Source organism: Pelophylax lessonae (assembly GCF_965119305.1).
Source record: "Pelophylax lessonae genome assembly, chromosome: 2".
In the NCBI taxonomy this organism is placed as follows: Eukaryota; Metazoa; Chordata; class Amphibia; order Anura; family Ranidae; genus Pelophylax; species Pelophylax lessonae.
The window spans coordinates 561,120,603-561,146,664 of NC_138769.1; the positions used below are offsets into that span (position 1 = coordinate 561,120,603).

At 43.5% G+C, this 26,062-nt stretch overlaps 1 protein-coding gene across 1 annotated transcript in view; it reads right to left on the reverse strand.

Annotated features, from left to right (window-relative positions):
* The window catches only part of SLC39A5 (solute carrier family 39 member 5), a 97,115-nt gene that overhangs the window by 20,051 nt on the left and 51,002 nt on the right, over positions 1-26,062 (reverse strand). Inside the window, exons 8-10 of the mRNA XM_082245469.1 lie at positions 17,161-17,236; positions 10,963-11,160; positions 9,807-9,887 (exon numbers count right to left, since the gene is read on the reverse strand). Coding sequence (XP_082101595.1) covers positions 9,807-9,887; positions 10,963-11,160; positions 17,161-17,236 — 355 coding nt within the window. The remainder of the gene's footprint in view (positions 1-9,806; positions 9,888-10,962; positions 11,161-17,160; positions 17,237-26,062) is intronic.

A 26,062-nucleotide genomic window follows, 5' to 3' on the forward strand; every position in this document is an offset into this window, starting at 1 on the left:
ATAGTTAGAGAACCCACTATATGTTTTCAGGGCGTCTAGAATATTTGGTAGTGAAAGAGAAGGGTTAGTAGCAAAAAACAGCAGGTCGTCCGCAAACGCGGCCACCTTGTGTTGTTCCCCCCCGCTTTGGATTCCCGCTATATCCGGAGAACTCCGAATTCTACACAGTAGGGGTTCCAGGCACAACACGAATATAAGCGGAGATAAAGGGCACCCCTGCCGTGTGCCATTAGAGATAGGGAAGTAGCTTGACCTCCATTCATTTACCCTAACCGCCGCCGTAGGGACCGTATAAAGTGCCAGTATAAATTGCAGCATTTGCGGTCCCAGGCCTATATATGACAGGGTGGCCCGGATAAAATCCCACGCCACCCTGTCAAAGGCCTTTTCCGCATCCGCCGCGAAAAGAACCATCTTCTTCTGTGATGTACGTGCCAAATGTATTAGATCTATGGCTCGAATTGTATTATCCCGGGCCTCCCGGGTAGGAATAAAGCCCACTTGGTCAAAATGGACCAGGTCTGCCATATATGGTAAGAGCCGATTTGCCAATATTCTTGCGTATAGTTTAGTGTCTACATTTATCAAAGATATCGGGCAATAGCTACCACAACACAGGGGGTCCTTCTCTTCTTTAAGTAATAAAGTAATATGCGTCCGTAGAGAATCCAAACGGGAACGCCGCTCTTCTTCCCACTTCATTGAAATGTGATAGTAGGGGGTTCTTTAAACGCTCCCCAAATTTCTTGTAGTAACTTAAAGTAAAGCCATCTGGGCCAGGTGCCTTATGTGCCTTGGTCTGTGAGATCGCAGCGGCCAGCTCTTCCCCCGATATCTCGCCTTCCAATGTCAATACTTGGTCTTCTGAAAGAGTACGCATAGCCGAGTCTCGTAAATACTCCTCTATCTGCTATTCCCTGAGTCACTATACCCTCTGTATACACCCTAATAGTGATTTAAATTCGGTATTATTAGATCTCACATATCTTCTTTGTGTTTTAAGCGTGTCCCGCACAAAGTGAGGGAACACTCTCAAGTTACCTCTACCTCAGTGCCCCTTTCCCTCGTGACCCTTAAGATCATGCCCCGGCCCTCTGTGGCTGGCGGGGGCACAAACACAAGCATAAAAAGAGAAAAAAAAAAAGAAAAAAAAAAAAAAAACCCCTTGTGAAATTATAGTTGATCTCTACGGATACAAATATATAATATTTAATTTTCCTGTGAAGCAAAAAATCCAAAAAACACACACCACAGTTCCCCCATACGAAAAACACGATAAAACAAAACACATCACACAAAGAGGGAGAGGAGGAGATAGGGAGAACCCCAAAAACGAAACAAGGCATGGGAAAAACCGGGAAGAAAAAAAAAACAGAAAAAGACCATGGAATAGGCCAGGAACCTGTATGCAACACTTTTAGGTTCGTTATATTATTGTCTCCTTGTCCCGAGCGTTTGTTTTGCTCCCACACCTATCTACTCCAAATTTCACCCATGTTGTGTGGTTCAATTCATGTGGTAGTTCACGGAGTTTCCTAGGACATCTAACCAGTCACTCACATGGATTGGGGCACACCCCAAAAATGTAAAGAGCGCGGGAAGCTGGTCTGGCCATTTCAATAAGAACGTTTCTCTGTCTTTCACCACTTTCAAATGGAAGGGGTGTCCCCAAAAATAGGTTGCTCCCACTTTTCTTATGACCTCTAGGAGGGGTTTAATTGCGGCTCTCATCTTTAGGGTCCCCCGTGAGAGATCTGGCAACAATTTCAACTGAGAACCTTCATACTCAATCTGCCCTTTTGCCCATGCTTGTCTCATTATGTCTTCTTTAAGTGAAAACAGGTGAATCCCAATCAAGACATCTGGGATTAGATCTGTTCCCGTCCTTCGGGGCGCTTTAACCCTGTGCACTCTGTCAATTTCCATTTTTTCCATTTGGGGTCTCTCCAACAGACCATTCAAAATACCCACTACCGTGGTTCTGAGCTCTGGGCCCTTTACGGAATCCAGCATGCCCCGCAGCCGAATATTATTCCTCCGGCTGCGGTTCTCACCATCATCCTGCTGCAGCCGCAACCAGGTGACTTGTTTTTGCAGCTGTGCTCGTGAACTTTCTAATACAGAGATTCTGACTTCAAAATCACATTGTACTGACTCTGTATTCACCAGTCTGCCTTCAATTTGATCAACTTTTTGTTTTAAACCACATATTTCCATTTTAATGTCACTCACGATTGCTGCAGCCATATCTTGGATATCCTGTTTCGTCGGGATCAACTTTACAAACTCACCCCACTCCGCGCTGTTGATGGCAGTTGGGGCTGTTGCGGCATAGTCAGGGACTCTTTGGGCTCTTCGTTCCTTTGTTCCTGCGATATATCCATTACTAAAGGCTTCTTCCCACCAGAAGAGACCCCAGTAGATCGAGTGTTTGTAACTTTGGGCCCTTCCTGCTGAACTGCCATTCCTGAGTTTGTTTGGCGTTTCTGTGATGCCTTGATCCCACCAGTACTTCGTGATGCCTCTGTCTCAGAAAATAAGAGGTAATGTCTGTCCTTCTCTCTAGGGCTTGCTTTGGCTCCGGGCTGGCTGCTTGAGTCATATATACGGGGGAGACCAGTGACCTCCGCATCTACTGTCCCAGCTGGCACTCAACCCCGGCTCTCCTCCTCCTCAGCCCTTCAGCTCACACCGACCCGCACGGTCTTTCACCCTATGCTGTACCTCTCTCACTCTGAGGCAGGGTCCCGCACTTTCAGCATATGACCGCCTGTTTCCTTGCCACCACCTCTGCTTTATGGCTCCCCGAGCCTGGATTTCCCCATTACCGTCCTCCATGAGCCTCGGGCCCCGCTCTGCACCTAGCGGGGGAGGGGGGGGGGAGAGCCGACTCACTCACTGCACGGCGCTCTCCTCCACAACGCAGAGCTCCTCACTGCTCGGCCTCTCACGGCGCCATTGACGAACCACGCCCCGTCTCCTTGTAAATTGCTTATTTAACTTCTTCACTACTTGTCACAGTTTTGGAGGCCCTCAAAAATTCAACATAGCACAAACCCCCCCCAAATGACCCCATTTTGCAAAGTAGACACTCCAAGCTATTTGCTGAGAGGCATGGTGAGTCCATGCAATATTTTATATTTTACCACAAGTTTTGGGAAAATTATTATTTGTTTTTTTTTTTTTTGTTTTTTTACACAAAGTTGTCACTAAATGATATATTGCTCACACATGCCATTGGTATGTGTGGAAAGACACCCCAAAATACATTCTGCTGCTTCTCCTGAGTACAGGGATACCCCATGTGTGAGAGTTTTTGGCAGTCTATTCACGTACAGGACCCCAAAAAACAATCACCACCTTCAGGCTTTCTAAGGGCATAAATTGTTGATTTCACTCCTCACTACCTATCACAGTTTTGAAGGCCATGAAATGCCAAGATAGCACAAACCCCCCCAAATGACCACTTTTTGAAAAGTAGACACCCCAGGGTATTTGCTAAAATGCATGGTGAGTATTTTGCAGCTCTCATTTATTTTGGAAAATGAAGAAAAAAAAGGAAAATGCATTTTTTTTCCTCTTAAATTTTCAAAACTTTGGGCCAAAAAGTGAGATCTGAAAAACACTCAACATGCCTCTCTGCAAATAGCTTAGGGTGTCTTCTTTCCGAAAAGGGGTCTTTTGGGGGGGGGGGGGGTTGTGCTGTCCTGGCATTTCATGGCCTCCGAAACTGTGATAGGTAGTGAGGAGTGAAATCAACAATTTACGCCCTTGGAAAGCCTGAAGGTGGTGATTGGTTTTCGGGGTCCTGTACAGGGCTAGACTGCCAAAAAGTCTCACCCATGTGGTTTCCCCATACTCAGAATTGATAAGATGCAGGTGTGGTCTGATCCAAGGAAACCATCAATGGGCCCTACCACACCTATTAAAATTAATGGGATTTTTGAGGGGGGCTTGATTGGTGCAGGTGAGCATAAGTCATCAAAACAAAGAAAATGTTTCAAACAACAAGATCATTTTATTCATATAGAAATATAAAACATCACAAGGTTAAGAATGAATAGACTTGACAATAGAAAATGTCTACTTATAACTATAACAGCATAGTCCTAGCCCCAAAGGGACAATGGGTTCACAACTGCTTCTTCAGAGACCCCTTTAAATCCCAGGTGGACAACAACATATAAAATAGCATGAAGGCGAATTCAGGATGAAAGATGCCCTGAATCTATGCTGTGGACATCTCGTGGAGGCAACAGAATGGGCTCCCAGGGCTATGCCCAGGGACACAGGTAGGGAAGTGTCGAGTCCCACAATCCCAGCTGTAGGGGATGCTTCAATTCAAGCAGACGAGAGCCACGCATTGGCTATGTATGGGCTATGTATGAGAGTCATACAATGTATGGGCAAAATCTCAGATGGCGTTCATTCATATAAGCCAATTGGTGTATTGGTACTCCCCCCTGGGAAGGAGACAGCCGCGTACTCAGGAGAAGCAGCAGAATGTATTTTGGGGTGTCATTTCACATATACCCATGGCATGTGTGAGCAATATATAATTTAGCGACAACTTTGTGTAAAAAAACAACAAAAAATTTTAAAAAAATAATAAATTTTCCTGGAACTTGTGGCAAAATATAAAATATTCCATGGACTCACCATGCCTCTCAGCAAATAGCTTGTAGTGTCTACTTTGCAAAATGGGGTCATTTGGGGGGGTTTTGTGCTATCTTGGAATTTCAGGGCCTCTGAAACTGTGATAGGCGGTGAGGAAGTGAAATGCACAATTTACGCCATTAGAAAACCTAAAGGTGGTGATTGGTTTTCGGGGTCCCGTACACAGCTAGGCTCCCAAAAAGTCTCACACATGTGGTATCCCTGTACTCAGGAGAAGCTGCAAAATGTATTTTGGGGTGTCATTCCACATATACCCATGGCATGTGTGAGCAATTTATCTTTTAGTGACAACTTTGTGTTAAAATTTTTTTTTAAAAAAATGTAATTTTCCCAAAACTTGTGGCAAAATATAAAATGTTCCATGGACTTACCATGCCTCTCAGCAAATAGCTTGGGGTGTCTACTTTCCAAAATGGGGTCATTTGGGGTTTTTTTTGCTATCTTGAAATTTGAGAGCCTCCGAAACTGTGAGAGGTAGTGAAGAAGTAATATAAGCAATTTACTCCATTAGAAAACCTGAAGGTGGCGATTGGTTTTCGGGGTCTCGTACACAGTTAGGCTCCCAAAAAGTCTCACACATGTGGTATCCCTGTACTCAGGAGAAGCAGCAGAATGTGTTTTGGAGTGTAATTCCACATATACCCATGTCATGTGTGAGCAATTTATCTTTTAGTGACAACTGTGTTAGAAAAAAAAAAATAATAAAATAAAAATTTAATTTTCCCAAAACTTGTGACAAAATATAAATTATTCCATGGACTTACCATGCCTCTCAGCAAATAGCTTGGGGTGTCTACTTTCCAAAATGGGGTCATTTGGGGGGGTTTTGTGCTATTTTGACATTTCAGGGCCTCTGAAACCGTGATAGGTTGTGAGAAATGCAATGAGAAATTTACGCCCTTTGAAATTCTGAAGGTGGTGATTGGTTTTCGGGGTCCCGTACACAGCTAGGCTCCCACATGTGGTATCCCTGTACTCAGAAGAAGCAGCAGAATGTATTTTGGGGTGTAATTACACATATACCCATGGCAGGCGTGAGCAATGTATCATTTCAATTACATCCTTGTGTAAAAATAAAAAAAGTTTTTCTCAAAACTTTCGCTCTTTTTATATTAATATTGCAAAAAATAAAAAAGCGCAGAGGTGATCAAATACCACCAAAAGAAAACTCTGATTGTGGGAAAAAAAAAGGATGTAAATTTCGTTTGAGTACAGCATTGCATGAACGCGCAATTGTCAGTTAAATTCACGCAGTCCAAGTTGAAAAAAGTGGCCTGGTCATTGAGCAGCAAAATCCTCCGGTCTGAAAGTGGTTAAATGCCCCTATGAAAGCCTCCCTCTGTTAGTGAAATTTGGCCACACCCACTATTTAATGCAGTTTGGAGTGTGTGTGTGTGGGGGAGAAATATATATATACATACACACATTTTGAAACACAACACTTGTTTTTGCCCCCATTTTTCATGAGCTGAACTCAAAGATCTAAGAAAACCGGAATTCATCCGTGAAGAGAACACCTCTCCAAAGTGCCAGACGCCATCGAATGTGAGCATTTGCCCACTCAAGTCGGTACGACGATGAACTGCAGTCAGGTCAAGACCCCAATGAGGACGGCCAGCATGCAGATGAACTTCACCTAAAAAGAGTTCTGACAGGTTGTGCAGAATTTCTTTGGTTATGCAAACCGATTGTTGCAGCAGCTGTCCGGGTGGCTGGTCTCAGATGATCTTGGAGGTGAAGATGCTGGATGTGGAGGTCCTGGGCTGGTGTAGTTACACGTGGTCTGCGGTTGTAAGCCAGTGTACTGCTAAATTCTCTGAAATGCCTTTGGAGACGGCTTATGGTAGAGAAATTAATATTCAGTTCATGGGCAACAGCTCTGGTGGACATTCCTGCAGTCAGCATGCCAATTGCACGCTCCCTCAAAACTTGCAACATCTGTGGCATTGTGCTGTGTCAAAAAATTGCACATTTTAGAGTGGCCTTTTAGGCCGGCCATACATTATGCAATTTTCTTAAAATTTTCTTTAGATTTACCTTCAACTATGTAGTACAAAGTGTATAAAATGAAATAAGTGCGCAGGATCAGTAGTGTGAATAGCTGCAACCTTCGAACCAAATGGTGATAAAATTGTGTAGAAAAGAAATCAGGTGCGCTAAAATTCACTAGTGTCACAAATCAGGAAAAGGTGTGACACTATAATGAGTGTCCCCCATATACCTGTGATGTGTTTCCAAAATTGATGTGCACTTGAACGGGTGTACAATAAATACTATGCACCCTGGTGCATATACTTGGGTGTGTTATGGTGAATAGGTGATGATAAATGGATAATGTGATACCAACAAAGTGCACAAGTAATTCAAAGAAAAAGTGTCCAATATTTCAATGGTTGCCACCTCAGTGTATAGTCCATATACATATAAAAGTGCATAAAGTCCCAATCGTCCCCTCACAGGCTAAAGTAAAATCCACTCTGTGGGTTCCTCTAGATCCGTGGGGTGCAGATGGGTTCCACCACCTTTGTGGGGATTAGCCCCTTACCATAGAGAAAAGAGGTTAAGGACGGATAATCGGCCCAGTAGTGTCTTGGGAATTCAGGGAGGTCACCGTGAAATAATCAGATAGTAAGTGTGGCCTCTTACCGGATCGCTCAAACCAAAAGGCGACTGTCTCACTGATCTTTCGGTGTCTCAACCCAATCCCGGTCCACTCTTGTTCTGGGTGTTACTCTCCGCACAGGTGAGGGCTTCCACGTGTATCTCACAGAAACAGAATCAGACCATAGCGCAGTACCTTTGACAATTTATGAAAACAAAAGTATCCAGTGCACTTACAGTTAGATGTTAACTAATGGACACAGGAAACCGATACCGATATTGGAGAGGCCGTGGCCGCCTGCAGTGCGGTCCTCGGCAACTTGCAATGACGATGCGGCGCTCCTCTGTGACGCGTTTCCACTAAACAGCCGTCTAGACGACTGTTTAGTGGAAACCCGTCACACAGGAGCCCCGCATCGTCATTGCAAGTTGCTGAGGACCGCACTGCAGGCGGCCACGGCCTCTCCAATATCGGTATTGGTTTCCTGTGTCCATTAGTTAACATCAAACTGTAAGTGCACTGGATACTTTTGTTTTAATAAATTGTCAAAGGTACTGCGCTATGGTCTGATTCTGTTTCTGTGAGATACACGTGGAAGCCCTCACCTGTGTGGAGAGTAACACCCAGAACAAGAGTGGACCGGGATTGGGTTGAGACACCGAAAGATCAGTGAGACAGTCGCCTTTTGGTTTGAGCGATCCGGTAAGAGGCCACACTTACTATCTGATTATTTCACGGTGACCTCCCTGAATTCCCAAGACACTACTGGGCCGATTATCCGTCCTTAACCTCTTTTCTCTATGGTAAGGGGCTAATCCCCACAAAGGTGGTGGAACCCATCTGCACCCCACGGATCTAGAGGAACCCACAGAGTGGATTTTACTTTAGCCTGTGAGGGGAAGATTGGGACTTTATGCACTTTTATATGTATATGGACTATACACTGAGGTGGCAACCATTGAAATATTGGACACTTTTTCTTTGAATTACTTGTGCACTTTGTTGGTATCACATTATCCATTTATCATCACCTATTCACCATAACACACCCAAGTATATGCACCAGGGTGCATAGTATTTACTGTACACCCGTTCAAGTGCACATCAATTTTGGAAACACATCACAGGTATATGGGGGACACTCATTATAGTGTCACACCTTTTCCTGATTTGTGACACTAGTGAATTTTAGCGCACCTGATTTCTTTTCTACACTATGTAGTACAAAGGCCTGCCTAATTGGATACAATTGAAAGTGTTTAGTTTTGACCTCATATTATATGTTTTTTGGTAAATCTAACAGAAAATTGTACAAGAAAATTCATTGTGGCCAGCCTAAGACACACCTGTGCAATAATCATGTTGTCTAATCAGCATCTTGATATGCCACACCTGTGAGGTGGATGGATTATCTTGGCAAAGGTGAAGTGCTCACTAACATAGATTTAGACAGATTTGTGAACAATATTTGAGAGAAATAGGCCTTTTGTCTGCAGCTCATGAAAAATGGGGGCAAAAACAAAAGTGTTGCATTTATAATTTTGTTTAAGAGATATATATATATATATATATATATATATATATATATATATATATATATATATACACACACACACACACGCACACACGCACACACACACACACACACACACACACACACACACACACACACACACACACACACACACACACGTGATCCTATACCCACAGTTGATCTAGAGGAAGGCAAAATGGAAAGGCAAAAAAGGTTGCTTCTATCCATAGCATTGTATGAAACTGGTACCCCACATGATTGCAATGGCTATAGGAAGAGCATTTAGATTTACGATCTATAAAAATATTATGCCCAAAAAGAAATCTGTGATGTAGTGATCATTTTCTATTCTGGAAAATATTAAATAAAACAAAAAGCCAACTCCAAACACTGAATTGTGTGAATTCTTATGCGCCATACAAAGAGCTGTGCATGACATATCTAAGTGCATGATGAAGAGAGTAACCACATAATGAATACATGACTGTGTGATGCAGCAAGTTGAATAATATTTTTGAGATAGGAGCAGATGATGGTAAACTCATCCTTTTTGAGATAGGAGCAGATGATGGTAAACTCTAATTATCATGTTTAATGGCTGGCCAAGGATCACATTCATCTCCTTATATCGTATACTGAGTTGTGTCTGGAACAACACAGCCAGGAAGACATGGTTCCACATAACAAACATCTTACAAGGTTGACTAGCAGCTACCACCAGCAATAGGAAGGGATGGACAGGAGTGGGGGTTGGAGTTTACCATGATTAGAGTGGTATAAGACCTTTATATTTCACCTACATTTTCTTGGCACCTCCCCACCACACACAGCAAAGCATTTTTATTTATTGTACCGTACCATACTAAAGGTACCTGGACTGGGGCTGAAAAATATCCAGCAATTTGGTTTTGGGGGTATTGTACCCTAATACCTCCTTTTTATGCCAGCTCTGAATGAGCCCAAAATACAGACAGCAATAGGTTTATTACTCACCAAGCTCATGGGGCAGTTCATGACAAAATACTGCAATGGTTGTGCTGAGGCCTCCAGATATGCCTGCAGAAAAAGCAGCTCCTATGGAGAAAAGCATAAACTTCTTTCACCACAACAGTCCTCTGTAAAGAAAAATAACTAACTTTTTCCTCCCTGGAGACATTTGTTATGGTCGTGTTCATAATTAATCAGCTTAGCAGTGGAAGACTGTACTGTGAATTAGCTAAGAAAATTGCATATACAGAGATTCTGAATTACATTGCCCTATCCCAAGAACATAACCACAAATTTTGGGGTCCCGTATCCAAACTTGGATGGAGTTCCCTGGCTAATTCTTACAACAATAGTAGGAGGATTTACTAACACTGTAGAGTGCAAAATCTGGTGCAGCTGTGCATGATAGCCAATCAGCTTCAATTAAGCTTTGACAATAAAACCTGGAAGCTGATTAGTTACTATACAAAGCTGCACCAGGATTTTGCACAGTCCAGTTTTAGTAAATCTCCCCCTATGTGTTATTGATTTTAACATAAAAATGCTTAAATCAAAGACAGGCAGCAGGAATTCTGTCAGCATGGTGAGCCCAGTGTTGGTGGACAAAATTGTATTAGTAATATTAACTATAATGATATCAGCAGTCCCATAAGTTTTTAGCTGATAAAAAAAAAAACTCTGGGATTTGTGACGAAATTAGGAATACAAAGATAATATCAGTCTGCACCGTGTATCACTATTTTGCAATAAATAGTGCAATGTGCTTAAACATGCATGCATCACCATACTCCTTTCTTTCTTCAGTGCACTGCAAGGAAAAATCTGACAGCAGTGTGAACGAACTATTAATGATAATGCTAAGTTCACACCAGTGTGGCTTTGAAATCGGGCTACTTCAGCATGATTTCAAAGTTGCAGATCAGTACAATTTTGATCTCCGATTTCATTGCGGTTTGCAACTTAATTTAACAGAAGCCAATGCAAGTCGCAATGAATTTACAGAAAAGTAGTGAAGGGACCTTTTTCAAAGTCGCTGCAATCTGAAAGGTTCCATTGCTGAAAACAGGGTGCAACTTGTCATGTGATTTTGAACTGCCAAATCATATGACAACTGGCATTGTGAACAAAGGCTTAGGAGGTTGCGGAGTTCATATCTGCTCACCTATTGCCAAGCCATCTGTGAAGTTGTGTATTCCATCTCCGAGAAGAACCATCCATACAAACTCTGCAATTCCTCCACTGGCTGCACTGTGTGAGTGTCCTGAGTGACAATGATGACTGCTTCCTTTTTCTTCCACCTGAATGTCGTGTCTTGGCTGACAAATAGCCTGCGTTCCAGAAGTCTCATAAAACTCGGGGTCTTGAGAGAAAATGAGATTTAACTTGAGATTTAAATGATGAATGCATAGTTTAAAATGATCTCATACATCAGCTATCCCTTTATGCAGATTAAAATTAAACTAAAGAGAAAACCTTCTTTTCATTTTGGATAGGGTATGGAAGGGTTATAAAACCCTGTCAGATTATTTTTTTTGCCATCAGTGGCCCATTGTGGAGATTACCCTTCACTTCATGTCTTATAGCCAAAACAGCAAATAAGAGGAAATCCCTACAAAGAGAGGGAAATTCTTTAATTTCAACAGGGTCACCAGAACTAGTGTCCCATTGAAAGATTTCCCCTATATTCCTGTTCAGGTGAAGACCTATAATTTGGAATTTTAATTTACTTTAACTTTTAGTAGAAGGCGGCAGCTGGATAAATCTTCACTGTGGGGGGTGCATTTCTTCTTCCTGGCTCTGAACTTTTGGCGCTATAGTGGATAACAGCTTCCGGTCTTCAGACAGAACAGTGGTACAGATGGCCTGAGAGGAACATGCCCCCTTCTCCCTCTCCCTTTCATTGACTACTGCTGTTCTGCCTGAAGATCTAAAGCTGTTAACCATTGCAGTGTCAGAAGTTCAAAAACATGAAGGGGACCAGTATCCCTGCAGTGAAGTTTTCTCCAGGACCCAGCTACTTGCACAGTGTGTGATGTACTTCAGCACAGGTAAGCGATGTAACAAAAAAAATATTTTTTTCTTTTGTTTTTTTTTGTTTTTATTAATGTAAAGTTCAGCTATAATATTAACAGGCTTGCTTAAACATTACAAGATGCTTCAACTATGTGCAAAGACCCACAACAATCACATTTGATCTTTTTTATAATTTGATACCTGGCTGTGATTACTTGTCCTTTGTGAAATAATTGCACTTTGCCTCCACGATAATAAGATTGGTGGGCAAAGCTTAAAGTGGAACTTTACCCATAACAACTTGCTTCTTGCTGGAGGCTGCCATTTTGCTGAAGCCCAGAGCCCCCAAACAGCAGTATATCATAAAATGGAACTAAACCCATTAATTTAACAGTTTCAAAAAAAGTTCCATTCCTGGAATGTTGGGATTGCTAACTGTCACATTTGCTTGTGTAGCGGGTGCCTCACAGCTTCCATGGCCATGCCAAGCGGACCAAGGCTCTCACTGAAGGGACAGAGTGCCTGCCAGCAGCTGTGCAGTGAGTGAGAGGAATTCACAAAGACTCAGTACCCTCCCCTGTTTCTCATTTTCAGAAGGTGCTAGACAGTCCAGGGAGGGCTGAAGAACTTCAAAGAACTCTGGGACATGTAGTTCCCAACACAGGTGGCTCCATTCTAACCACTGGGGACAGGACTATACACCCCAGCATTCTCTCTGGCAAGGAAGGAATGAAGAACACCATCTTGTCTGCTGAGGAGAATTCAATCACCACAAGGCAGGAGAAGAGACTGGACCCAGGGGAGAGGTGTTGCCTCCCGGGTCAGTCCACCGTGTTTTTTCAGGCATCCACGGCCAGTTGGGGACATCCAGCCTGAGAGAGGGGGATCCCAGGCACATATCCAGGCGCACCTGCACCAATGGCTGTGAAGTATTCCACTGTGAGGTGACCAGTATTGTATTGGATTGAGGCCGTGCTCTGCCCCGCCTCCGCTCCGCCTCCTCTCAGTGAGCTCAGTGAGGATATAATGCTTTCTGTCCTCGCTCACTGAGAGGAAGCGGGGCGGAGGCGGGCCAGAGCACGGCCTCAATCCAATACATACAGTACAGCTCAGGACACCTGTGTAATAATGCGAGATTTCATTCCATGAGATACATCCCAGCAGCCCTTGCGAATCGCCGAATGACATAATCGCCGATCGGCGGCCGGACCCGGACGTGAGGAGAGGATGAATAAAGAAGAAAATAAGGTATTTCCTAGCAAAAAAAAAAAATTTCCATTGGTAAAAGTAGTTTTAAAGGGGATTACATACATCTAAAGTTACTAAAATGGGTGGAACTCCACTTTAAGTAGAGGTCATCCAGCTTGTGTAAAATTGTTATATTGTGATTCATTGTTGTTTAAGTGCTTGCCTCTGCTTCTGGGGTAATTTACAATTGTGGATTCCCCTAGAAGCAGCCTTATATAATATATCAAGTTATATTGCTCTTAATCTCAGTTATTATTCAGCTAATTTATTCAAGAATGCACTATTACTGTCTGTTACTTTTACACAGAAACCTTATAGTAAATACATTTCTGTGTTTTATCATAACGTGTATGTTTTCATGTGTCTTTGCACTTACACTCTGACACCCACTGCTATCCAATACCATCCATTAAATCCAGACAGATGGTAACCCTATTTTCCATCTGTCTGGTGGATAGAATGGGATGAAAAAGGACAGGCGGTCCGTTTTCATCCGATCTCCTCATAGAGCAGAGCGGGATTCTTGACAGGTCCGTCTCAGCACAGTGAGTGGAGACGGACCTGTAATCCGTCTGCTCAACAGGGATCAGTGGATTGATCCCCCGCTGAGCAAAGTGACCCTTAGGGTCCTTTCACATGGGCGATCCGATCCGCATGTCAGTTTTTCAGGCGGACCCGATCGGATGATCCATGCATCCCTATGGGGCAGCAGATGTCAGCAGAAACATCTCCGCTGACACCCGCTGCTATCCGATTCCGATCCTGTCCATGAAATCGGGACGGAAACCCTATTTTCCATCCGTCTGGCGGATTGGATGAGAATGGACAGGCGGTCTGTTCTTATCCGATCTCCCCATAGAGGACAGCGGGGAATATGACAGCTCCGCACACAGAGCAGAGACGGAGCTGTCATCCGTCTGCTCAGCGGGGATCGGCGGATCGTTTCCCCGCTGAGCAGAGAACTGACCATGCCGTGTGAAAGGACCCTTACTGGTTTTTAAACAGTAATGTTTTACATAGCTATACACGAAAATTGGTCAGCCTAAAGTGATCTAGCAGGACTTCTGACTAAAGTTCCACTTTAATGTCATTTTGGTATTCTGTCTTTATAGATTGCAGTGATGTAGCTACTCTGCATAACAGTGTGTGCAACTGATATTTTTTTTTATAATACTAATTCAATTACATTTATTTAACGGCCCATAAAAGCTACATTCACCACAATATTCAAATTATTCAAGGTTTTAAAATATTGTAATTTTATATTTTCACCGAACTCTAAACCTATGACACCTCCTACAACACCAATTCAAAAAAGTTGGGATGCTGTGTAAAATCGACATGAAAACAGAATGCGAAGATTTGTAATTAGATGGTTAATGGATATCTCACTCCTACCTTTTACTCTTACTCTGTGATTGAAGTTGTTGCGCTAATTACAGTATCTGAAGATTATACACTATTCCTATTAACCACTTGCCTACTGGGCACTTTTACCCCCTTCCTGCCCAGGCCAATTTTCAGCTTTTAGTGCTGTCACACTTTGAATGGAAATTGCGTGGTCATGCAACACTATACCCAAACAAACTTTTTATCATTTTTGGTGGTATTTAAATAATAAATTTTTTGCTAAACAAATGAAAAAAGACTAAAAATTTTGAAAAATGGGCACTGACAGGCAGTACTGATGAGCACTTGTTGACAGCACAGGATGGCACTGTTGGGGCTGCACTGATAATCAGGGCACTGATAAGTGCCCTGATTATCAGTGTAGATGGCCCCTGTGTGGATTTGCCAGTTATTGGCTCTGCTCTCACGCGCTGTCAGCGTGAGGAGAGGAATGCTAATAAGCGGCAAATCCTGTTTACACTGTTATTGGACACAGCTGTTCATGTAGTAAAGAACCACCGTGATTGGCTCTTTACCAGGATATGTGATCGGCTGTGTCTCAAGAACACAGTGATCTCAGATGCCTGCTGCTGCACGCTGTAGTGGGCGTGCAAGAAGCGGGACCATGGAAGGACGCCATGACACCCTCCCGGCAATGTGCGACCGCGCTGTAACTGTCATTCCGCTATAGTGCGGTCATGAAGGGGTTAGTGTGCACTGTGTTTTTATAATTTAGTGTTGTCATAAATAACATACAATCTACTAAAATGTGTACTTTTCTGGTGTTTAAACAAAGCTTTTGTATGTTTCCTCCGGGTACTCTTGTTTCCTCCCACACTCCAAAAACATGCTGGTAGGTAAATTGTCTCCTGTCTAAATAAAATTGATGCCTTTTTTCCCCACAAATAGAGCTTTCTTTTGATGGTATTTGATCACCTGTGCAATTTTTATTTTTTGCGCTAGAAACAAAAAAAAAGAGCAACAATTCTGAAAAAAAAAAAAAAAAAACATTTTTCACTTTCTGCTACATAACATTCCCAAAAAATTTAAAAATCAAAATTTTTCTTAAATTTTAGGCCAATTTGTTTTCTGCTACATATTTGTGGTAAAAAAATCGCAATAAACTTATTTTGATTGGTTTGCGCAAAAGTTATCGCGTCTACTAACTACGGGAAAGATTTATGTAATTTTTATTGCTTTTTTTTTTACTAGTAATGGCGGCGATCTGCAATTTTTGCGATCTGCGATTTTTAGTGGGACTGCGACATTGCGGCAGACAGATCGGACCCCTAACTGACATTTTTGACACTTTTGGGGGGACCAGTGACATTACTACAGTAATCAATGCTAAAAATATGCACTGTTACTGTAATAATGACACTGGCAGGGATGGGATTAACAGTATAGGTGATCAAGGGGTTAAATGTGACCCAAGGGGGGGTGTGGTCTCTGAGATGACCACAGAGACATGTGATCCAATATTGCAGGATCACATGAGCTCTGCGATCATCCCAGGGAGAAGGACAGTCGGCTGTGTTACATTGTGGGTGATCAAGGGGTTAAATGTGAGCCTAGGGGAGTGATTCTAACTGTGGGGGGGGCGTGGCTTGGGAAATGATCATAGAGACCTGCGATCCTATATAGAAGGATCACAGGGGCTCTATGATCCTTCCAGGGAGAAGTACGGTCAGCTGTGTTTACAACAGTTGACCGTTCTTCTCTCTCAGCAGGGAGCGGTCGCAGGTGTCAGGCGGCAATCAGAGCTGCCTGACCCATGCACCGGCTTTTTCGCTGCAGAGTGGGGGCGGGAGCGCGCCACCCGCAGCGCACGCTCACCCCATAGCTGCAGGCGCGTGACTGATGTAGGTCTACGTCGGTTTGCGCAGGAGGGCCGCCCTGCCGCAGTATAAAAACAGCGGGTGGCCCTGAAGAGGTTAAACACGGGAAAAGGCACATTTAAATGCTGGTTGTCACAACAGAACAGCCCATAAGGGAGATTTCAATAGATAAATCTCTATGTGTATGGCTAGCTTTACAGAACCCCAGCTTGGCTGTGGCCAACACATAGAAATAAGTTAAGAAGTAAGGCAGCAACTACAGAAACTCTAAGGGGCGCCATTTCAGACGAGGAAAGGAAATGGCAAAAGGAAGAGGGCAAAACTGCAAGGGGGGGCGGCGAACTTTGAGATGGTGGACCTTTAAAGTAGAAACTCAGGCAAAACCTAACTAACGCTAAACCTGTTCTCTGCCACATTCTAAACCTAATCTAGCTAACCCTGTAAAGCAAACATTGCTATACTTACCTATTTTGCTGCCAGTCCCGTCCCAGCAGCAGCTGTCAGTGGCGTCCTCAGCGTGGAGGCGGGTGCAGGAGAGGCAGCAGACAACAGAAGCCCCATAGTAACTCTATGGGTGATGCCACTCCCCAGGCATTTCACAGCCATTGTTGTCCTCTCCTGCACAGAACTTCCGCCTCTAGAGACCTATCCGGATCGGCTGCAGAATAAGTACAGCGATTTCTGCTTTACAGGGTTAGATAGATTAGGGTTAGAATGTGGCAGAGAGCAGTTTTAGCATTAGTTTGTTTTTGCCTGGACTTACACTTTAAGTCATAAACTATGAACACAAAAAAATAAACTGTAAGTTTCCTTAAGTTCACATAAACCAAAGCAAGTCTGTTTTCTGATGTGTTTGGAAGTGTGTGACTTACCAACAGGTTTTCCAAGTTCCCATAACATGGTGGTGCATACTTCATCCTGAGCAGGCTTTTTCACGTTGGGAGGTTTCTAGTGATGGAAAGGCAATTAAATGTAAATAAATGCATAACTTGCTTACTTAAAGGAAATTACCAGCTAGCTTACACCATGTTGCCTGCAATCAAAACAAAAAGGCAAATGTGTCCCTATGGGGGTATACACTTACAGTAACTCAAGTTTGGAGTGAACAGAATAGAAATCTGTAAGATAAGACCAACAACTGCGTTCACCCAGAAAAAAAATGTTTCCTAAAGATAAACACTGCATTCTTGTGAAGATGAATAGTATGATAAATACAATAATAAATAATAACCTGTCCAAACAGGGGAGATGTCCCTTTAACAAAAATCCTTCATTGAGAAATCCAATTGCCACTATTGCTGATAGTAATGGTTCACACACCATAAGACAACTGTGCTCATACAGAAAATAAAAATTAGCTTTTTAAAAGATATACAGTGCTTTCCATAGGTGTGCATCCCAAAGCTCAATCACACATGCCTTTCTCTGCAGCCACGTGAATGAGTGGAAAGTGCTATGTGCTGATTTGCTTCCTGTTCATTCACAAACTGAAGCATAATAAACACAGCTTACTATGCCTCAATTATGAGTGTGTTCACTGTATTCATTTAGAGAAGGAAGGGGCCAGCATATTACACATTTACTAGCCCCTTCCCCCACTCTCCATCCTGAACTCTTAATGTTACTGTATTGTTAGTGTAGCATCCTCCTAGGTAGGTGCTAGAAGAGAGAATATCATTTTTGAATCTTTCTGCTTACCAGAGAGATTGCCAGGTAAATTTATATTGCTCTCTGCCTACCAGAGAGCAGGATATGCTAGTGAGGTCTGCTTGTGGTACTCAGATGCAGCTAAGCTTGTCTGAAATGTTTTACACTGGTCCAATAGGGAGGCTTATTGGGCAGTGGGAGGAAACCTGACAAATGAGTGCACAGGCATTTAGTACAGCCCTGGTGATTGTCAGAGAAAAGTGCCATGGTGCAGGCTGGGCAACTGTAAAAATGCCAAGGACACATGTGCTTGGGGTCTTTCAGCTGGAGAGCGGGGTCCCAGTGGGAGAGGGTGGCTGCCCCTCCTCTGTAGAAGCTGCCATGTGGCCTCAGGTGGTCGACCTGAGAACAGGGGAATCAGAGAGGAGCTGAACCCAGAGGTCCTGCAGAGCTGACTGGAAGGGAGACACTGGAGAGGATCCGATTCTGCCTACAGTGAGTACAGATCTGTGTTGTGGGGCCTGTTCTGAGAGGACCACCCCTTCTGTGGAAGAGTCAGTGGACAGGTGTCAGTCAAGGGGATGTTAGAGAGTGTCCTGAAGATAAAGTAGTTGCAACAAGTCTGCTGCTAGAGAAAGCAAGAAGACTTACTTCTTCCATACAATTGGTAGTATGGTTAAAGCAGTGTGTCTGCTTCCACAAATTACCTGGTGAGGCCAAGTGAGAGTTGTCCTTATCCACTGTAAATAGTTCAAGTTTGAGTTTCCCTCTATTTCCTTCTCCCATCCAAGATCCACAATATACAGTATATAAAACCAAAACTCCTGGACTGTTTATTGAGTAACGAGCAACTGGGAGTAAGGATGGATGAGTGAACTGTCCCTAAGTGACTGTCTGCAGGTAATCAGAGGAGGCCCAAGAAGTCATCACACAGCAAGCCCTACGTGGACAGTGCTACTTTAGTAAGGGTTTACACTAGTTTATCCACTAGGTAGATGCTGCATCTGACTTCTCAGTAGAGGATTTTTAATAAGGGCTAAGCCCACCTTTTTAAGACAAAAAACATAAATACACATATATTTGTAGGAAAAAATGTGCATTTAATATTTTTTTCTATAGGAGCCTGCAAAGCATTGCACCTTCAATCAGTGGCTCCTGCCCACTCTTCCTCCCGCTCCTTGTCTTTACAAGATTTCAGTTGGAGAGCTGGATGAATTGTCAATTGTCACTTGTGTTCTATTAAGATTTACAATTTTGTTATCTGCAGTGGAAGACTGAACTTGTAGTTCATCCATTCACAGAGATCTGTAAATAAAGGACCTGGCTGTGTTGGTGGAGCCCCACACAACTGTGTCAATTTTATTTTTTTATTTATTTTTTCATCCTTCCCTCTTTTCGATTTATTGTCATCACTACAATTTTTCATTTATTTTATAGATCAATATAATGCATCCACTCCTGACGAAGTGGCGATTTGGGTCCACGAAACATGTTGAGTCTACGATGCTTTGATATAATTAATTATTCTCCCACTATACGATTATTGGATCTACCCACATTATGACTACAATTTATTATTCTATCCATTTTTTGATACTTTATCTTGTTGGTCTTGTGAATGTGGAATTGGGGACCCCCTTACTAGCTCTTGCATTTGATGATGTATAAATTTATGTCTTGTTATTATTTATTTGATGTATCATTTACCAATACGCCATGATGTTATTCTATATTTTATATGTAATTGATTAAAACAATTTATATTAAATTATTTTATACTACCATGTGAGACCTGCCTTTATGATCTTGTCAACACACCAAACATCTCTACACACCTCATTCAAAGTCCCAATCTCCCCTTTACCTTCTTTTGCCTTATTTCTACATTTTACAACTGGCTACAATAATTATATTACATGTGGATCTGTATGACCGCACCTATATATTAAATTGCCAGTTGCTATTACGTATTTTAACCCCCTTTCTATCCCCCTTCCTCTGATGTGATCAATAGGGAAGAAGGAATTTTTCCCAGATGGACAAATGCTTCATTTAAAGTCCCAATAGACTCCAATTGATTGTTTTATCAATCATTTTTTATACAAATGCTTAGGGATGGAGGTGTGTAATTTGGTTGGTGATATCTACACTGTTACCACTCATCATCTACATTAATTTGCAGGCGGTGTCATACCACATTATACTATGTCGAAGTGTTATCACTTCCTGTTTTTGGTTGCCTTGCTGCAATCTTGTATTTTTTTACAATACCAACTTGATAAAAATATTTTTAATATATATTTTTTTCGTCATCTTGGCAGTAATCTTCAACACACATATTGGGTTACAATTGGTTTTTGGTCTTTTTGGTGGCCCCTGGACACCCTCCCGGGAGCTGCGATGCGAGCCGGGTGCCCTTCCTTTCTCCCTCTGTCTCCTACACGGGGGATCGGGTGGGCGGAACCTCCTCGCATCGGCGCCACGCCCCCCGTCGACGCATGACCTCATCTGGCGTCAATGTGCCGATGGTCTGTGTTTTCCATCATAAATGCAGTAGTTGGCCCGCGGGATAGTCATGTCCTTGGCCAGAGGCGGCTCTCTAATTAGGCGATTTAGGCGGCCACCTAAGGCCTCACGCTTAAAGGGGCCTCGCAGCCGCCTTTCTGCCCAGTAAATAATATAAGTATTATATTATGTAAATGTAACCTTGGCCGCCGGTGGCCGCATCCACATTGCTGCGGCGCGGGCGCTTGTACAGGATTAAAGACCTGGGCCCTGCACTCACATCGTGGTTTCACCCATGCGTGCTGTGCTGCGAGTCTCCTCCTCCTGCTCCTGCAATCGGCCAATGGATAGCGATGACATCACGACACGACGTAACTCCCCCCCTGCATTCTCCCGCTGGCGGTACCAGGAGAAAAGGGAAGAGCAAAAGAGAGAAAAAGGTAAAGACAGACAGGGCCGCTGATAAGGGGGCACCACAGGTCCTCCTGTACTCTCTCCCTCTGTAGCCGATTCAAAGCCTCCCGTCATTCTCTCCCTGCGCTTCTCAGTGCTCCGATCTTAGCTCTGCTTCCTGCATTACCTTCTATCTAGTAGTAAAGCAAATCTCCTGCGCTCAAGTAGAATATGATGGAGGGAAGAGAGATACTTCAGAGTCAGGTGGAAAAAAAGCCAATGGTCTTGCTGCCCCCTCAGGATCAAGGGTATCCAGAACCAACTGAGAGAAAAGACAAAAGAAAAAGGGGCGCACCGACCTAGTGCATCACCACTAAAACCATTTATTAAAATATTAAAAAGTATACAATATACTCACAAAGTAGGTGTGATATTACATACATCAACATTGCATATAAAATCTCCAAGGTAGCCAAGGTCCCATACGTAGCTAAATGGCATGCAGAGTGCCGCATGGGGCTGATGCTTGTTGGACCGTGCAGGGGCCCATAGCGGAGGAGCGGAAGTGACGAAGGACGCGGTGGAACGCATCCACCCGCACTTCCGGTTTTTGGCTTCCGGGTGCGGGTTGGCGTGCGTTCCAAAGGGACGGCACTGTCATACAGTCAACAAAGACCATCGGTAAGCCCACCACAGCATCTATGCCCCTTACAGTGGACTCAGGCATCATATATATAAAAATAGGCTACATGCACATAATTCCGACTGTCTTGTAGTTTTTCATCGTACCATCATGTACTGCATTACTATGGACAATGTATACCCTACAGTATCTAAGGTCAGTGGACATAGGCACTGTTAATATCATACTTGCCGTTGTATGGAAGGTATGACAATGAGTTTTCGTAATATCCATTTGAATCCACATGTACTCATGTCACTGAATGTTAATATCTAATCCGTAACGTCTAATTATTATTTGTTACATTTGGTTTCCTATTCTCCCCTCTGCGTTCTAAACTAAGTGTTTCACTAGCTGTGTTTTTTTATACTGCTGATCACACAGTCTGGCTTGGCCTCGGAAAGGTGGAGGTTCTGGCCCAGGTGGGATTTTACACCCATCCAGGTTCCTTTCCCTTCCCCCCCTTTTCCCCCCTCCTTTCCCTTCCCATTCCCTTTACCCGCCCCCATTTACTTTCTTCCCCCCCTCCCCCCTCCCACTCCCCTGGTTGGGGTGGAAAAGGAAGGGGTGTGGCCAGCTCCCATTTAATCCCTGGCCTTCCGGAGTGTGGCCCAGAAGTAACTTTTCTGGCTCTGAGGAAGGGGGTTCGCCCCTTAAACACATCAGCCAAGCCACAGCAGCCCCATGCGGCACTCTGCATGCCATTTAGCTACGTATGGGACCTTGGCTACCTTGGAGATTTTATATGCAATGTTGATGTGTGTAATATCACACCTGCTTTGCGTTCTAAACTAAGTGTGTCACTAGCTGTGTTTTTTTATACTGCTGATCACGCAGTCTGGCTTGGCCTCGGAAAGGTGGGGGTTCTGGCCCAGGTGGGATTTTACACCCATCCAGGTTCCTTTCCCTTCCCCCCCCCTTTTCCCCCCCCTTTTCCCCCCTCCTTTCCCTTCCCATTCCCTTTACCCGCCCCCATTCACTTTCTTCCCCCCCTCCCCCCTCCCACTCCCAGGGTTGGGGTGGAAAAGGAAGGGGTGTGGCCAGCTCCCATTTAATCCCTGGCCTTCCGGAGTGTGGCCAAGCAGTAACTTTTCTGGCTCTGAGGAAGGGGGTTCGCCCCTTAAACACATCAGCCCAGCCACAGCAGCCCCATGCGGCACTCTGCATGCCATTTAGCTACGTATGGGACCTTGGCTACCTTGGAGATTTTATATGCAATGTTGATGTGTGTAATATCACACCTGCTTTGTGAGTATATTGTATACTTTTTAATATTTTAATAAATGGTTTTAGTGGTGATGCACTAGGTCGGTGAGCCCCTTTTTCTTTTGTCTATTACCTTCTATCTACCTGGGTAAGTTTGTTTCTCAGACCAGCTCGCCCCCTCCAGATTCTTGCCCTGCTTACTGTCCCTGTCATATATCAACCTCCCCCCCCCCCCCTCCAGTTATGCTCGTATCTTTTTCCCTTCTCAGTTAACAGTTGATTGTGCAGTCACTCCCTCTTCCATGTGATTGGTCCTGTCTCATAGTCCATCCCATTCCTCCAACTGCCCAGCTTGTATGTCCTTTTCTGCTCCCCCTCACCAGCTCTGCCTCCCTGACACCGTTATATGTCTCTTATCTTATCCAGCCTGGCTCAGTGTTTATGTGGCTGGGGCTCCCCACTCCTCTCTCCTAGTCTGGTTCTCCCACAACTCATTGCCACAAATCACTCATTCCCCTATGCAATGTAATTCCTTCTCCCCTTCTACACTATCATCACCCATAACAGACTCAGTTCCCTTCTACAAATCTATGTATCACTGCTAAATCACTTCTATTTAACCCTTTACTAGCCATTCTGGTTAATAATGCCCCATTTCCTAATACCTATAGCTTATATTTATCATTGCAGGATTCCTAATTGAGTCTTAGCACTAGTTCAATTGCATCCATAACTCCAGGTCAGTCCCATTCCCTTACCTATAATAACCCTTAATCATTTTACTATATATATATATATATATATATGTGTATATGTATATGTATATGTATATATATATATATATATATATATATATATATATATATATATATAATGTTTATTATTATTTTTTTCAAATCTATAAATAATTCTATGGATATTTATTAATCGTTAATCTGGGTTATCCCCAAAACCAATCCCCCTATGTATCCGCTATGATCACTCTCCCTGTCCAGGATCCAACCCCCCCCCCCCCCTCCAGTATTCTGATCTCCCTTGTACACCCCCCAGCAATATCTTCTTCTCTCCCCACACACAGGGGGGTCGTTTCAGGATGGAGGTGGGGATTGGTAAATATATCATATTTACCAACCCTTCCTTTCCTTTTTCCACAATGAGTGAGTGATAGCTACCTTTCACTCACCATGCTCATTCATAACTGAAGAATAGTAAACTATATTTACTATTCTTCAGTTTGTGAACGAACAAAGAGCCTCTGCACAGAGCACTTCCTGATCATTCATCTGCTCAACAAAGTTGTTTAAAAATTGTTTTTATAGTAAAAAAAAATAATAAAATTGTAAAAAATAAAATAAATTAAAGGGGCTCATTTACACAGGATCTCTGGCCATGTGAATGAGGGATTTGCTTATGCGGCTTGAGCTACCTGCTACTCTATGGAGACGCAGCAGCTATATGAACACAGCTGCAGGTTTTAATTTGGCAGGTGTTGGAGAGTGGCCCCAAATGCCCACATTTTGTGTTGGGGGCTGTACACCTGAACCCATAAACCTTTCAAATTAGGACCTGCAGATGGGTTCATACAGCCACATAGTGTAACATAGGTTGCCTGCACGCAACTCCAGGTGGCTCCAGCCACATAAACAATCCACTGATTAATACTGTACAGGCCACATGGCCTATGTGAATGAGGCCCCAGACCTCATTTACACATAGAGCTTTATTTATTACCTCAATACAGTTTTGTAAATTTTAGATTTAGTAGAAATTTAGTAAGTTAGGTTGTGTTTTGTGTCAGCTAATGCTGGTTTTAGTGTATATTTAGCAAAATATCTCTTTGATATTTTCTCTAGGGGGGCCTTGTCAGGTAGGCTGTACAGGGCCCCACGATTTCTATCAGCAGCCCAGAGGACAGACGGAGTGAGTGAGTGAGCGAGTGACCTAAATGGAATACCACCCCACCACCATCCATCCACAATTCTTTATATTGCCAGCCCAGGCAGTAGTGGCTTGTAGCTGCAGCCCTAATATTTTGATGGAGGCACTGGTCACTCTGCATTGGATGGGGGCACTGGTCACTCTGCATCGTTGGGGGCACTGGTCACTCTGCTTTGGATAGGGGCACTGGTCACTCTGCATTGTTGGGGACACTGGTCACTCTGCATTGGATGGGGGCACTGGTCACTCTGCATTGATGGGGGCACTGGTCACTCTGCATTGGATGGGGACACTGGTCACTCTGCATTGGATGGGGGCACTGGTTACTCTGGTCACTCTGCATTGTTGGGGGCACTGGCCACTCTGCTTTGGATGGGGCACTGGTCACTCTGCATTGGATGGGGGCACTGGTCACTCTGCATTGGATGGGGGCACTGGGGACTCTGAATTGGATGGGGGCACTGGTCACTTTGCATTGGATGGGGGAACTGGTCACTCTGCATTGGATGGGGGCACCGGTCATTCTGCATTGATGGGGGCACTAGACACTCTGCATTGTTGGGGGCACTGGTCACTCTGCATCGTTGGGGGGCACTGTTCACTCTGCATTGGATGGAATACACATTTGTGTCCCTGACCCTATAGTGTTCTTTTACTACACTGTCAACAACTTTTTTCACTTTTAGGAGATACCAACAAGAACTGATTAGTCAGCCACAAATTTTTTTTCTATAATCAATGTTTGTGTATAGATATTTTGTAGAATAATTTAATTACAAAAATAAGATTCTAAGAGCTGTGTAATACCGAGGTTCTGAGATGTATTAATGTTTGCCTTAAAATATGCAATTTATACAGTTAATTTTAATATCGCCTGCTTATTTCTTTTTTTTTATCGTGCGTGGGGGGCCTCATATTTGAATTTCGCCTAAGGCCTCAGAAAGTCTAGAGCCACCTCTGTCCTTGGCGGATCCCCGTTGGGTCTTATCTCTGCATTATCGTGACGCTGGGTCCACACTGCTTTTGCGGCTCTTGGCTGATGCGGGGCACCTCTATATGGAGTCTGGGATATATTTTCGGTAATTTTTGCTATTCTACTGTTTCACGTTCCCACTTTTATTTACTAACTTTTACTTTTCACACGAAGTGCACAGTTTCCATATCCTTATCTTGGTTCATTTTTCTCCTTTTTGCACATTTCCTTCGGGTTATATGTGGTCATGATTTTCACCCTATCTTGTCCTATTCCCACTTCACTTTTCGGTTTCTGGTACTTGTTCAACAGATATAGACTACCTAGTTTTATCTGTTTCTAGTCCTTTACCTCTCTCTTTTTCTTCCTTTTCACATCTATATGTAGCACTATGATACCCCAACATGAACAATTATTTATCAATATTTTG